General features: G+C 47.3%; 1 protein-coding gene across 1 annotated transcript in view; it reads right to left on the bottom strand.

The window, feature by feature from the left end:
* The window catches only part of Zc3h12d (zinc finger CCCH-type containing 12D), a 30,198-nt gene extending 15,522 nt beyond the window's left edge, over window positions 1-14,676 (bottom strand). Inside the window, exons 1-2 of the mRNA XM_021175101.2 lie at window positions 14,442-14,676; window positions 8,322-8,705 (exon numbers count right to left, since the gene is read on the bottom strand). Coding sequence (XP_021030760.1) covers window positions 8,322-8,635 — 314 coding nt within the window. The 5' untranslated portion in view covers window positions 8,636-8,705; window positions 14,442-14,676. The remainder of the gene's footprint in view (window positions 1-8,321; window positions 8,706-14,441) is intronic.
* Window positions 14,677-14,777: the final 101 nt, after the last annotated feature.

The raw sequence follows: 14,777 nt of genomic DNA, 5'->3' as shown, positions 1-14,777 counted from the left end.
AATTCCTTGTTTCTTTAATTAGCACATTGCAACAGGTACCAAAGCCCCAGGTTTGACCTAGCATTCTTGTTATGATTCCAGTTCACCAGTACACCCTGTGGCAGAACATCCACCCCATCCGGACACCTCTTTGCAACCTAGAACGCACTAGTCAATGAGTTCTGACACATGTAGAAGGAGTATGATAGGTGAGACGGCTCGAAATGTTGACAGCGGTAAAAATATAATTGGCTCCAAAACAACTGACAAACACAAATCAGCCAGCCTCCCTTCTCTGATCTTTTGATGGGTATATTTGGGCAAAGAGAAAAGGAGGGAAACTGAGTCCCCGTAGTGTTCCAGTCAAGAGATGACAGTCAACCCTGGTCCTTTCCGGGAGGAATGTGCCCACCTGGGTGTTTGTCCCTGTCTTTGCACCAACTTACAAACTCCTATTACAAGACAGTGCTGGAGCTAAACCACCTGCCGGGGGTGCCCCTGGAATCCTAGGAGGTTACAAAACAGAATGGTAAGCTTTGGGCTAGCCTTGTCTAACGTTGAGTTTCAGACTAGCCTAGACTATAGAGAAAGATCTTTTCTCTAAAGATTTCAAGCACAGAGCCTCAGGACATAGCTCAGCTGACACTGTGCTTGTCTGGCATGTTCAAGGCTCTATGTTTGTTCCTGGCATCAAATAAGTCAACCATGGTGATGCATGTGTGTAATCCCAGCACTCAGGAAGCAGAGGCAGGAAAATCTGGAGGCAATCATCAGCTTCGGTAACACCGGAAGTTTGGGGCCAACCTGATCTACATAAGACCCTGTCTTAAAACAACAACAAAAAAGAAAAGCAGAAAAAAGAATAAGAAGAAAAGAGAAAAGGGACACCTGTGGCTTTAGGGTCTTTTTAGGGGTATAGGGACCAGTAGGGAGGCATAACCCTCATTTAAATAACTGTAGAGAGCTCTATTTACCCATCACGAGACTCACTTTGTCATTACATGACTCCCTTGAGGAAATGACTTTCACCCCATTTTACCCTTATGGAAACTAAAGCAAAAAACACCGCCCAGCTCTCTGACCCGGTGATCGCTCTATGTCTGTCACTACAAAGTCTTCCTTTCCCCAAAATCTTTGGGGCCAAGACAGTAAAGTCTTGGACACTGAGAATCCTCCCACTTGGAGGAGCTTCCATGGAGAGATTAACAGATACTGGAAACAGGGTTGCCATGAGGCCATGGGAAAGGAAATGGGGGCCTAGAGGTTTTGAATATTGGGAGGGTAGAAAAGGGAAGTGGTTGGTGTCCAAAACAAATTCTGCCTATATGGCAACTGTGCCTGCAGCAGCCAGTTAGAGGACTGTCATTTGCTCAAACTAGATGATATGATTACACACCAGACAGTACTGACTAGTGTTCAAGAATCCCCTGCAGAAGTCAGGGGCTGACAAAACAGCCCATGGTGTACAAGGTCATGATCATGGGGTGGGATGAACAGAGGTGTGTCAGGCCTCTGAGATGGAGAGGCTATTTCCACCCCATTTCTTATTGGAGGCCCAAACCAGTAGCGCTCTGAATCTGCCCAGTGGAAGGTCTAACCCGGTTTGGGTCAATGGAAGGAAGGGGGATTACAGGAGTTGTCCTGGCTGCCCTCTTCTTGGTGAGGCAGAAATGGGTGTGGATTTGAGTTGGAACAGAAGACCCTAGCCCAGAAGCAAACCCTCACCAGATGTCATGCATAGTGACTAACATCTGTAAGCCCAGTACTCAGGAGGCCAAGGCAGAAGTATGAAGTTTAGGGATAGTTCAGCCCATATACCAAGACTTTGTTTTAAAACAAACCAGCCTGGTGTGGTGGTTGCTTCGGGAAGAGATGGGGAGGATAAAGGGTAGGCTGGGGATAGAGTTCATTAGTAGAATGCATGCGTAGTCTGCACAAAGCCCTGGTTTCATCCCCAGTGCTTCATAAAACCAAGCACCGTGGTAGCTGTCTGTCAGCACTCCAGCAGTGGAGGCATGGGAACCAGAAGTTCAGGGTAATCTGCTACATACAATGGTCAAAGTCAGTCTTGGCTACATGAAGCTATGTCTCTATAAAGAAAATACATTCATTGCTAGACATTTGTCACGAGGCCAGGTGTCTAGAGGACAGTTATACAGCTTACATTGTGTTCTCTCTCCTCCTTTCCTTCATATGAACATATGCGCACACACACACCTGTCAAAAGGACTCTAATGGATTCTGGGTCGTGAGTCTATCAGAGCCACCACCCAATACACACATGATTCGTGGGGAACCCCAGCACTGGCTGTAACACAAAGTGTCTTGGTACTGGCCCTGCAAATCTCTGGGGAAGGAAATAGGGGCCTGGCACATCCTGTCCATAGCTGGCACTCTACCCAGGAGACCGCTGATGACAGGACAAAGGCCTATGGGGATGTGGTTCTCCAGTCTGTGGTTCTTTCCCAGGCCAAATGTAGGGAGAGGTGAGAGCTTCAGGGATGGGAATGGATAAAGGTGATGGAGAACTGACAGGAAAGTGGTGATGGGCAGCTTTGTAAAAAGTATAAAGCCCAGAGCTGGTGTTTTCTTGATCTGTGACCTTAGGGGAACCATTGTGTGTCTGAGAATCCACAGAAGAGAAGTCCCTTTCTTTATGAGAAGATTGAGTTCATCTCTTTCTAGAACATGTAAAATAAGTTCTGTGGATCTTAGCACGTCAGAATGTTTTTTAAGTCTTCTGGCCTGGTATCAGTGGTGCACGCCTTTAATCCCAGCACTCAGGAGGTGGAGGTGGAGGTGGAGGCAGAGGCAAGCAGATTTCTGTGAGCTCAAGACCAGCCTGGTCTACAGAACAAGTTCCAGATCAGGGAGGGCTATACAGAGAAACCCTGTCTCAAGCCTGTCCCCCATCAAAAAGGCCTTCTGCAGTTACTTAGTCCAGCTCAATTGTGTACATAGGTCTCTAAAAAAGAACAAGGTCTGGAACTCATATAGACTCCTCATTTGAAAAGCTGGACACATACTTAGTCAACTTGTTTAGCCATTAATTAATTAATTAATTCCAATGAAATAAAAGGAAATCACTTTGAACACTCAGGTCCTCTGTGGTACTGGCTATACTCCAAGGTTTCCATAGCCACGTGGAGCAAATGACTTCCATAGCAGTAATGCAACTCCAGAAGCTTCCACCCTCACAGTTACTACAGACAGCCTTGGGACAAGTACTCAGAACTTGGACATGAGAAATGCAAGGGGACTGTGGAAACATCTGAGGCCTGGCTCCCCAGGGCCTGGTCCAATGAGCATCGTACCACATTACAACTCAGGGTTATCTTTATTTTATTTATTTATTTATTTATTTTTGGTTTTTCTTAACTGGGCTTGTTCCTTACACAATAACAAAGTAAGCTATCATGTAGAGGAACCCAAAGGACTCCTTGTGTTGCTAAACTGAGGAAACAGAGGCTTTTAAAGCTTCTTATGGAGTAGCCCCACACACTCAGCTCCCTCCTGTGTAGATGAGTCATGATCAGACAGTGTTTCAGAAATCCAATGTGTCCTGAACAAATACATCCCCCTTTGCTCATAAAAGCCTAAAATCCAGGGCCCAGACCAATTCATCTGGACTCAGGCATCATCCACAGTTTCGGTCTAAACAACCTGAAGTACAGCTGGGGAGGCACCACTGGAAGCCGGGTCTAACCTGAGTCAAGGGCTAACTTTCTCAAAACCCATCAAGTCCCTTCCCCAGCAGCTGGGGGTTCAGATAGAAGGACAGATGGCTCCACGTGAACATTCTATATTGGCACAGGGCATGTGGCTTGGTGCATTATCTCTAACTTCTCATTGTATGCCAGTGGTCCCTAATGCTTTGGGGATCACAGACCCTTTCATTATTTATTAAAATCTATACATCTCTGCAGAGAAGTGATAGGATGTGCACAAATATGGCAGAATACATATCATTGCAAGCCACTCATAGCTCTGAAAGTAGATGGGCCCCAGATCCAGGCCTGCAGGAAACACTAAAAAGTAGATTCCCCATCAGTTCTGCAGACACCGGGATTTTAACCCCAAAACTCCTCTCAAACTTCTGTGCTCCAGAAACAAAAGCACATGAAGGCGTGGTGGTGTTGTGAGCTATCAAATGACAGCAGGTGTTAGCCTGCAGGAAACTTCCCAACAGTTGGGGGGCTGAGGGAGGAGCCAGCCTTGCTACCAAAAGTGAGGCTACTGTTTTCTCTAAGCAATGGCATGGGCCACCACCAGCTCCAGGGGATGGAAGGACAGCCAGCTGTGGAAGTTGTCCCTGCCAACAGTAGCCATGCTGCTTATAGGTTAGGGATAAAAAGACACATGTCCCACCAAGGCTTCAAGCTCTACTCTGTTCCCCCAGGGGCAGAGACAGCAGCCTCACCTCTCAAAGCAGAGGGTAGCAGTGTCTGGGATCCTATAAATCAAAGGAGGAGGACCTCCTAAGAGCATCTTTCTGGGGTTAATAAAATTTTGTGTTCAGGAGCTGGAGGGATGGCTCAGCATTTAAGAGCACTGACTGCTCTTCCAGAGAACCCAGGTTCAATTCCCAGCAACAGAATGGCAGTTCACAATGGCCTGTAGCTCCCATTCCAGGGAATCTGACATTCTCACACAGATATACATGCAGTCAAAACACCAACGTACATAAAATAATCTTTTTAAAAAATCTGTTCTCTGTAGCAAATGAGACACCAGTTTGAGTTTCCATCCTGCATTCTCTATAAGGGGGGGGGGGGGCGCTCTCTGTGGTCATCTTTTTCATGGCTGAGGATCTGGTTGGCCCTGGGAACAAACCGCCCCCTGGAAGGCACAGTAGAGGGGCAGAGAATCTACACAGACCTCCTCTGTGCTCTTAGAACTTGGCCTTTAAGGGAAATTAATTACAGTCCATAGTCAAGGGGTTGTTACATTATTTGTGCTTCTTCCTAGGATCCAAGGAGCAAAGAGGTGTGTGTGTGTGTGTGTGTGTGTGTGTGTGTGTGTGTGTGTGTGTGTGCATGTGCGCGCATGAGCATTCTCACCCCCCCACACACACACACACACAAAACACTGAAGTATTTGGTAGACAGAAAGTATAGGAAAACACTTAGACGTTGACATGTTTTTTGCAGTGAGTCTGTGTGACGGTTTCCATTTACAACCCACACAGATTAAGCGTGGGAAGACAAAACTGACTACAGTGGGAGGATGGGGTGGCAGTGGCAGTGGTGGTACTGAATAGATTGACCTAAGACGCTTACTTCATAGTCATGTTGTCATGTAGAGATAGATGTAGTTTCAGTTTGAATTCCAGACTGCAGCAGAGTTCCATCCTCCCAGCCCCCCAAAAAACCCCTCTGCCATGAGCTCTCTAGTCTCATTTTTAACAGTGTTCTCTGATTCCCAAGGAGAATACTTCTTCCTGAGGTAGGCTGTTTGCGATATGGCCATTCCAGTATTTTCCCTCAAATTTGGAGAACTTGTTCCATCTTGGGGCTGACATGGGCTTTGATTTGTGTAGTGACGCCTACATTCAGACCCTTTTTCAATTTCTGCCTAGTAAGCTTTGTCCAGATCACGCAGAAGTCAGGCACCTCTTCCCCTGCACTTTCTAAGGCTGCTAGAACAAATTGAACTTTTTTTTTTATTAACACTTATTGATTGGTACAGTCATATGTGGGAAGGTCAGAGGACAGCTAGCATGACTTCCCGTTTCTCTTTCTACCATGTGGGTCTCAGGGAGAAAACTCAGGTCATCAGATTTGGCAACAGGTGTCTTTATCAGCTGAGCAACCTCACTGGCCACTGGAGTCTCTCAAGCCCCTGTCCTGGCTAGTTTATTTTCAACTTGACAAGTTAGGGACAGAAGGGAACCACAGTTGAGAAGATGCCTCTGTCAGACAGATTTATACACAAATTAATGGGGAATTTTCTTAAACAGAGGTTAATGTGAAGGGTCTAGACCATTGTGGGTATTGACATCCTGGGCAAGTGGTCCTGGTGTGTATTTTTTTAAAAGCAAGCTGAGGAGGCTGTGAAGAACAGACCAGTAAGTAGAATTCCTCATTGACCTCTGCTTCAGTTCCTGTCTCTGAGTTTCTGCCCTGAGTTTCCACTTTGGCTTCTCCTGAGATGAACTGTAACCTGAAAGCCAATTAAACCTTTCCTCCCCGAATTATTTTTGGCCATGGTGTCTCATCACAGCAATAGAAACGCCCTAACATTGTCTCTTTAACACCTCACAGACCAAGATGTCGTAGGTTTCCCATCTGCTGCCGAAAGGGGGCGTAGGAGAGACAGCGAAAGCGCGAATGCACAGTCTCTGGTAGGAGCCAGGGGCTCCATCACCACTTGATACTATCCCCGTGGGCAAACCTAGCAGATAAAAAAAAAAGGGGGGGGGCATATTCTCTTAAGGCACACCATGCTGGGCGCGTGGGGACACCCACAGGGCTGAACCATTCCAAACTTCTGTCCTACAGTGCCAAATTCAAAGTGAGCTCAAATCCCTGGGGGGAGCTTCAGATGTTTGTTGACACGTTTGGAGCCGCTGATAACTGCTTTTCGGAATTCCTACTCAGCTTTTAAAAGGGGAAGTGCGAGTATTTATAGCTGTGAGTGAGCTATTTCCTATGACTCTGCCCTCTGCCCGCCTGTAACTCAGCCAAGTTTGCGCAATGCCCTCCTCACCCAGCACTGAGGGTGGAATCTTGGGAGATTGGGCCACAGCGGAGCTTTGCCAGATCAGGCACAATAGCCACACGCACCATCAAGCTGGAATCCCTGCACATAAGGAAGAAGCCAAGTTACAAAGACTGACCTGGCCCTATCTGCAGCTCAAGGTGGGAGCAGACACACAAGAACTGCAGCCTTGCCTCACCACCGGCCCCAAGCAGAGGGCTTTGAGCACAACCTAAGCACTTCTGGTTCTCAGGCCCTAAAGGAGACAGTGGAGATCTACCGGCCTGCTCTCCACAGAGAGAGGAACCGAGTACTCTCGCCTTTCCAGAATAACACAGCTGGCTGGGGACAGACTCCATAGAAGGAGCCCTATCTGCCAACACCTAACCCTGGGCTCCTGTCTGTCACTTGCTTCTTTCCTTCGGAAGAAAGCTGCTCCTCCTGTGAGCATGGTTAGCATCAACTTGCTGAGCAGGCTACAACAGGCACTTTTCCTAGCTCCCCTCTAGGAAGGGTTGATTCCACATCACAGAACCAGAGAGCAATTTGCCTGGTTCACACAGCTACCAAGATACAGAACAGGGTTTGAAAGGCTGATCCAGGAGAAAGAAGAGAGAGAGAGAGAGAGAGAGAGAGAGAGAGAGAGAGAGAGAGAGAGGAGAAAAGGAACCCTATTAAGTAAAATGAGAGCTAGCATTTGCTCTAGCTGTACCACCTCTGGGTATACCCCGAAGAACCTAAACCAAGCACAGATCAGCTTTCACACCCATCTTTGCCGAAGCCCTCCCCACAGTATGTGGGTTATAGAGTCAGTCCAGGTACCCACGCCTTTGCTCATAGAGAACAGCAGCCTGACTTTGGGTAGCTTGATTCCTCACTACGACCCCCTCCTCCCTGCAACTACTGGAAAGTTACCTTCCAGACGGTCCCTGCAGGCTAACACCTGCTGTCATTTGATGGCTCACAACACCACGCCTTCATGTACTTTTGTTTCTGGTATCTACAGAACGGATGGGGAATCTACCTTTTAGTGTTTCCTGCAGGCCTGGATCTGGGGCCCATCTACTTTCAGAGCCACGAATGGCTTGCAATGATATGTATTATGGCATATTTGTGCACAATTACTATTGCTTCTCTGCAGAGATGTATGGATTTTAATAAATAATTAAAGGGTCTTTTTAGTCTGGAGACTAAAAAGAAATGTAATGTGTATACACAATGGCATATACATTTTAAAAAATGATGATGATGTCGTTTGTGGGAAAATAATAAAACTTAAGATTCATCTTAATCAATAGAAGCCAGACTCAGAAAGTCAGAGATGGCATATATGGAATCTCACTTTATATATATATGGCAGGGAAGGATAAGGGGACTATTTGTTGAGGAGGGAGGGGACCAGTGGAAAGAAAGGAGAAGAGACAAGAGGGGTAGTAGAAAGTGTGGGCCAAGCATGTGACATACATGTATGGCTATGTCATTAGGAAACCTATTGATTTGTAGACTAGTTTTTAAAAATTCATCCATCAGTCCTAAAACTCTTTGAACCAAAGCACAGAGAGGAAATGTTTCCCAGGACTCCAGATAACAAGGTCTCTGGCCCCAGTGCTCAGTAATAAGATGAAGGAAACCAAAGATGCTACCTCATAGCCACATTGCTGCCATCGATCACTATGGGCCGCAGGAAGCGGGCTGGATCTCCACCAGCCTCTTCTAGGCCTGGTCCCTGGCCCTGCTGGGCAGAGTCTTGGACCCCGCAGCATCCCCGGGGAATCAGCACTACCCCGGTGCCACTGGCTGGATCCTCCTGGGCCCTTGGGCGACTGCCGGTCTGGATCAACTCTTGAAGCACATCATTGACCAAGGCACTGTCACCCAGTTTGCCCAGCACCCTGAGCACGTCCTCCTGGCTGTAGCCCAGTTTCTGGAAAAATTCCATCTTGCTCCGATGCTCCATATTGTGCCAGCTGTTGCTTGGCCCGGCTCCTGCCCCAAGCTTCCTCCTGGCAGAACAGCACAGGCATGAGCTAAAAAGAAAAAAACAGTCGTCAGGTGTTTGCCGAGCAGCCTGGCAGGCAGGCTACCGGGTGAGAAGGGCACGCTGCGTGTGTTCCTCCCTCGTGGCATTATCTATCAGGAAATCATGTGGCTCCAGGTCCCCTTGGGGATTTTCATTTGCTTGGTGTGGCTGGCAAGCCACCGATGCAATTATGCCTCTTTTACTTTTAGTGCAATCTCTGATGCCTTTGTTCCTGTGTGCCTGTGCAGGGAAAGTTAACCAGGGCCCAGGGCGGCAAGAGCCGAGTAGGGCACCAAACCAGACAAGCCTTTTTAGAGACTCTGTTAGGAGCAAGATGCCATCCACCCAGATTTCTGTACTGAAGTGGTTAGCTCCAATACCTCCGGGTGTCACAGTATTTGGAGAAAAAGACCTTTCAAATCAGGTCATACTTTCACCCTAAACAGATGCTCTACAAGAAGAGACAAGGCACATACACACACACACACACACACACACACACATTAGCTTAGGAGGGTGAACCTCTTCCTCATATCTAAATATTCCAGGATGTTCCCAAAAGATGTGCTTCTCTCTGTTTTGGTTTGCACTTTAAATTTCGGGGCACATAGCACTCAGAGGCATCCTCTCGGACTCTTCAGACCTAACAGGAGCTCAGCCATGCCACCTACCACAGCACAGGACATTTGTGACCCCCTCACGCAGACTGTTAGTTATTCTTCTCACGAGACTCAATCGGTCCGGCCCGTCTGCCTCATCTCTTAGTGGCACCTGATATAGCTAGTTCAATCAGTTTTTTCTGTTTTTGTTTTTGGTTTTTAGTTTTTGTTGTTGTTTTTTTATTTCTTTTTTTTAATTAGGTATTTATTTCATTTACATTTCCAATGCTATCCCAAAAGTCCCCCACACGCTCCCCCATGCACTCCCACTTCTTGGCCCTGTCATTCCCCTGTACTGGGGCATATAAAGTTTGCACGACCAATGGGCCTCTCTTTCCACTGATGGCTGACTAGGCCATCTTCTGGTTCCCTCTGATGGTCTAAGCTGGGGTCTTCCTCTCTTCCCACACATTTTTTCCTTGAGCTGTAACTCTCACAGAACAGCATCCTCTAGAGGCCCCAGAGGAGATACTCTAGTGTCCCCTGTGATGCCTGACTTCCACATCCAGTGAGTCATTAACTCTGTTTTCTGGAGACTTTGTGTACCCACCCTGCCCTCCACACACACTGACACTGTCCCATCCTCTTGCTCCATGGAGCAAACTTACTGATTACCTACTCACACTGGCTCCACAGAAACAAAACAAAACAAAACACGCTCTAATCTCAACCTGCTCCTAATCTACTCTGAAAAACAGACCAAAAAAAAAAAAAAGGAAAGAAAGCAGTAAGTCACAAACCCAAAGCAAGTGCCACTGATGGCTTTGGGTTTGGCTTTTTGTTTGTTTACATTTGCGTGTCTGTGGGTATGTGTGTGTGTTTGTATTTGTGTCTATGTGTGTGTGTGTATTTGTGTCTATGTGTGTCTCTGTGTGTGTCTGTATGTGTATGCCCATGTGTGTGTGTGTATGTCTGGGGGGGTATGTATGTGTGTATGTGTGTGTATCTGTGTGTGCATATGTGTGTATATGTCTGTGTGTGTCTCTCTCTGGGTATATATGTGTATATGTGTCTATGTGTGTCTATGTGTCTGTATGTGTGTGTGCGTGTGCTGTGTGCTGTATGCTAGAGTGCTCAGTGGCAGTCAGAGGGACATCTTGTAAGACCCTCTTCTCTTGTTTGGCCAGTGTGGGACCTGGGTATGAAAACGAGGTTGTTGGGCTTAGCAGCACGTGCCCTTCCTTGCTGAGCCACCTCACTAGCACAGAACAATTGGTTATAAAACTGTGCTCTCTGGAGCTAGAGAGATGCCTCAACATTTAAGAGCTCTGAGTTCTGTTCCCAGCAGTTACATGGTGGTTCACAACCATTCTAACTCCAGTTCCAGGAAATCTGATGCTTTCTTCTGACCTCTAAGGGCACCAGGCACATACTCGGTGCACATATATACATGCAGACAAAATACTCATACACAAATAAATCATATATATATATATACATATATATATGATAGAAAGAAAATGAAAAATATGCTTTCAAGGTAGAGATGAGGAATGACTGGTCTCCTTTTGCAGGGTAGGGAGGGATAGTCCAGGCTCATCAGACGAAGGCACCACTCTCTACCAAGTCCGATGAGCTGAGTTTGATCCCCTGAGAGAATCGACGTATGGAGCTTATCCACAGACAATCAATAAGTAGACGTAAAAATAGTGTCAGGAAAGGGCAGAGAAGACTACCATGAGGCCTTTGGAGAGGACATTAGGATCTCAACATGAAGTCTGTCCTACGCCACCTGACATCACTAATGCCAAACCAGTACTCAGAGACTCATTTCTCCAAACTTCCACAGTCCTCCATCGGGCACAAAGGAAAGGCCAAAACTCATCCACACGAGCACCAGGGCCTCACAGGCGGCCCTACTCTCTTCCCCTTCCCTTAACGGCGTGTCTCCAGTCCAGCCTTGCCTCTCTATGTCTAGTGAGCAGTTCTCTTGGGACCTAGGACTAGGGTCCAATTTTAGACCAAACTTCACATAGGAAAAGGACCCTCATCTCACACTTAAGTGGGCAGACACTCACTGTCCACAGGGCTCCTCCCCTACCTGGAACATCTGCTCTCTTCACAGGCTGAGCCTACTGTCACCTTTTCTGGAAGCTTCCACGAACACTCCACCCCTCATGCTTTGCACCCCTGCACTTATTTCAAGATAAAGGAAGAACAGAAAGGCAGCAGCAGAGATAGAAACATTCATGTTCCCAGTCAGATGTGCTGGTTCATGCCTTTAATTCTAACACTCTATGAGCTCCAGGCCAGCCTGGCCTACAGAGTGAGTATCAGGACAGCCAGGGCTACACAGAGAAACCCTGTCTCGGAAATCTAAAACAAGCAAAAAGAAAGAAACGCACACATTCCCATTGTGGCTTTTCTTGCTTTCTGTATCATTTTTATGAACTCTTACTTAAACTTCCGGTTTCTCTTGTTGGGAAAATAGTCTAGATGTACACATTCTCCTTTCAGGGCTGGGGAAGCTAAGGACACATAGCTAGTAAATGGCAGAGAGTGCCACTGGTAAGTTCCAGAAATAACTTGTTATGTTGAGTCTTGTGCTCAGTACAAAGGTAGTGCATTAACCGTTGTAGAAGTGGAAAACTAAAACTGTCAGCTGAGTGGCTTCCCTTCATCCTCAAAGGAGCATCTCCATGAGGCACCCTCTGTTTATTTTGTAACTACTGCTGGGTGGGACAAGAGCAAGAACATCTAAAATGAAGAGACTTGTGCCCGATGGGGTGAGCAGGCAGGTGGACATATGGCTCTTCCTGTGGCTGCTTCTTTCTATGGAGCCAGCCAGTCATCTGCCACAGAGCCTTTTCTGAGAAGACTTTCAAAAGGTACGTGTGCCACCAGACAGCTGTTTTTAGACAGCTGTTAGTTACAAAACTAACAGAGAATTCACCTACTTCAGAAAATAATTCTCCCTCGGGACCCTAACAGTAACTTTAGTTCCTTTTAAGACACATGATTTCTAAATAAAGGAGGGAGCAGGAGTAGGTAAGGGGCCTGCTCTCAAGCCTCTTCACTTTGACGAGCTCGTCTTTGAGCTGTTAGTTCTCAGCTGCTTAAGTGTGACCTTGTTATTTTTACAAATCTTAGAGTCTGAACAGCTTCGTCTGAGTTTTCTTCCTCAGTCTTGACTGGAAGTCCCAGATAGCCCAGAAGATCAGTGACGAAATCTTACAGATTTCATCATGAGACCTCAGAAGGCTCAGCATCCCAACCCTCTCTTCTTTAGGACTGATGGCAGACACAACTGTCCCGTGTCCCTTCTAAAAGCAGCAAACCCAGGTTTGAAGATTCCCCAAGCTGAAAGCCTGCACTCTTTGCCTGGAAGAACCTCTGAAGAAATTGAGGAGAGACTGAAACAGGAGAAAAAATGAAGGATAAAGATGGAGAAACAGCAGCCCCCTGTGCACAGCACTGCCTAGTTATGAGGGGCTGCCTCCTACACTGTGGAAACCTTAACCTCCTTTTGAAGTGGAAAGTGCGAGGCCGCTCCTCATGCCAAGGTTTATGTGAGGAAACCGAGGGAAAGAGCCTTTGGTGACTTGGCCAGGGTGCTACTAGATAGTGATATTTGTCATCCAAACCAGAGAGCCCCCCTCCAGTGGCCACCTGTAGTGCAAAGCCACAGCACTAAGCTCCAAACTACTCATTAGGCACCCTGTCCTGGTCCACAGGCCACTTGAAGTCAATCCCAACAGTGAGGAGAAACTCAGCCAGGTCTTAGCTTCTCAACAACGCCACGAGGTTTGGTGGCTCAGCACAGACTTCCAGTCCCAAGTGGGGCTAGCTATCAGTCAGATTTGGTTTGGTTTGGTTTTGTCAGAGTTTGAGGAAGTCACAGAGACTCTAAGATTTCATCCCACAGGGCTGATTTTTTTTTTTTTAGCCTGCTCACTTCTGCCTTTTAAAAGAGAATTTGTAATTTAAAAACTTATTGCAGAGGGCTAGGCCTGTATCTTAGTAGCAGGGTGCTTGCCTGGCATGCATAAGGCCCCATTTTAACCATCTTTAAGCTCACCTGTATGGGTAAGTAGTCTCCACTTTGCTCACCCATCTCCAGAACTCTCCATCCCTTGAAATCCATCCTCCTGAGCCCCCAAGCCCTGTCCCGCCCTAGCTAGTAGCCATCTTTCTGCTGTGTCCAGGAATCTGGCCCACAGGAGTGGAATCACACAGCATGTATCCTCTGACACTATTCATTTTACTTAGCTCAACAACCTCAAGCTCCTACCATGTTCTGTCAGAATTTTCCTTCTGTTTGAGGCAGAATCACAACCCATGTGGATTATGAATCATAATCCATATGTGTGTGTGTTCACTCACAGGGGCTACTTTGGCTGCTTCTGTCTCTTGGCTACTGTCACTCAAACTGTTATGAGCATGTTCTGGCCTGGACTTTTGTTTTCTCCTCAAACTTACTCCCCGCCACCCCCATCCTTCTCTGCTGCTATAGGTAACTTACAAGTATGCTTGAAGCATTTACAGCCATGGGCCATAGACCTATCCTTGGGCCAGGTCCATATTAGCATCATTAGGCCTGGGAGAAAATTCCCTAATCTTGGGTGACAAAGCTTGGGTTTCTAGTTCTGCAAAGAATTAGCCATATCAGGCTAAGACCAATCAATCTCTTCATCGGTCCTGATGCTGCTGCCGAAACTCCTGATCTCTCTCCAGCCAGGAAACTAGACCCCGCCGAACCACTGTCTAGACTGGTAGACACTTTAGTGAGCCTGGGAAGAATAAAGCAATGTCCACTCCTGAGCTCCACAGCATTCAGCGTTGCTACGGAGCCCGCAGGTGGAAGGAGGTTTACTTCAATTGGCAGGATTAACCCCGGTCCTCCCCCGGCACACAGAATGATCCTTGACAAAACTGAGCAGACACTGCATCTAAAGGCAGTTAATGATGCTTACCGTATTTCCATAATTTGAACACCTAACAGAACGTCTCAGGTGTGAGAAGCCAGGGTGTTGAGGGCAGTCCTGGCTCACACACCTGTCTCTAACATGCCCTTCTCCCATGCCCTTGACTGAAGTCTGTACTGTGCCTGCCACGTTAACTGATAGCAGGGCAGAAGCACTCACCAGCAGGGTGTGTCCCTCGGGCTCTCACAGCAGACTTGGCCCAGCTGCCTGAGCCTTCCCAGTGACCCTCTCTTTTCAGCTAGGGAGTGCTCTGCTCAGTCCCTCAGGAGTTGCTGGAGTCAGAGGAGGGCCGAGCGCCCAGGCCACACCCCTGCTCAAAGCCGATCCAAGCCTGCGCTCCACTTCCTGCGCAAGGCACGTTCAGCAGCAAAAGGTACTTACACTTTGTGTTAAAGAGAAAAGGAAGAAGGCAGTGAGAGGTAGGAAGTTCACGCCTCCGCCCCAGTCAAAGCAAAGTACAGCAACCATGCAAAACCAACGCGCCTCCTCCCGGGA

This window comes from Mus caroli, chromosome 10, assembly GCF_900094665.2.
Source record: "Mus caroli chromosome 10, CAROLI_EIJ_v1.1, whole genome shotgun sequence".
NCBI lineage: Eukaryota > Metazoa > Chordata > Mammalia > Rodentia > Muridae > Mus > Mus caroli.
Note: the sequence above shows the minus strand (reverse complement) of the source record. Positions and strands in the feature narration are given on the sequence as shown.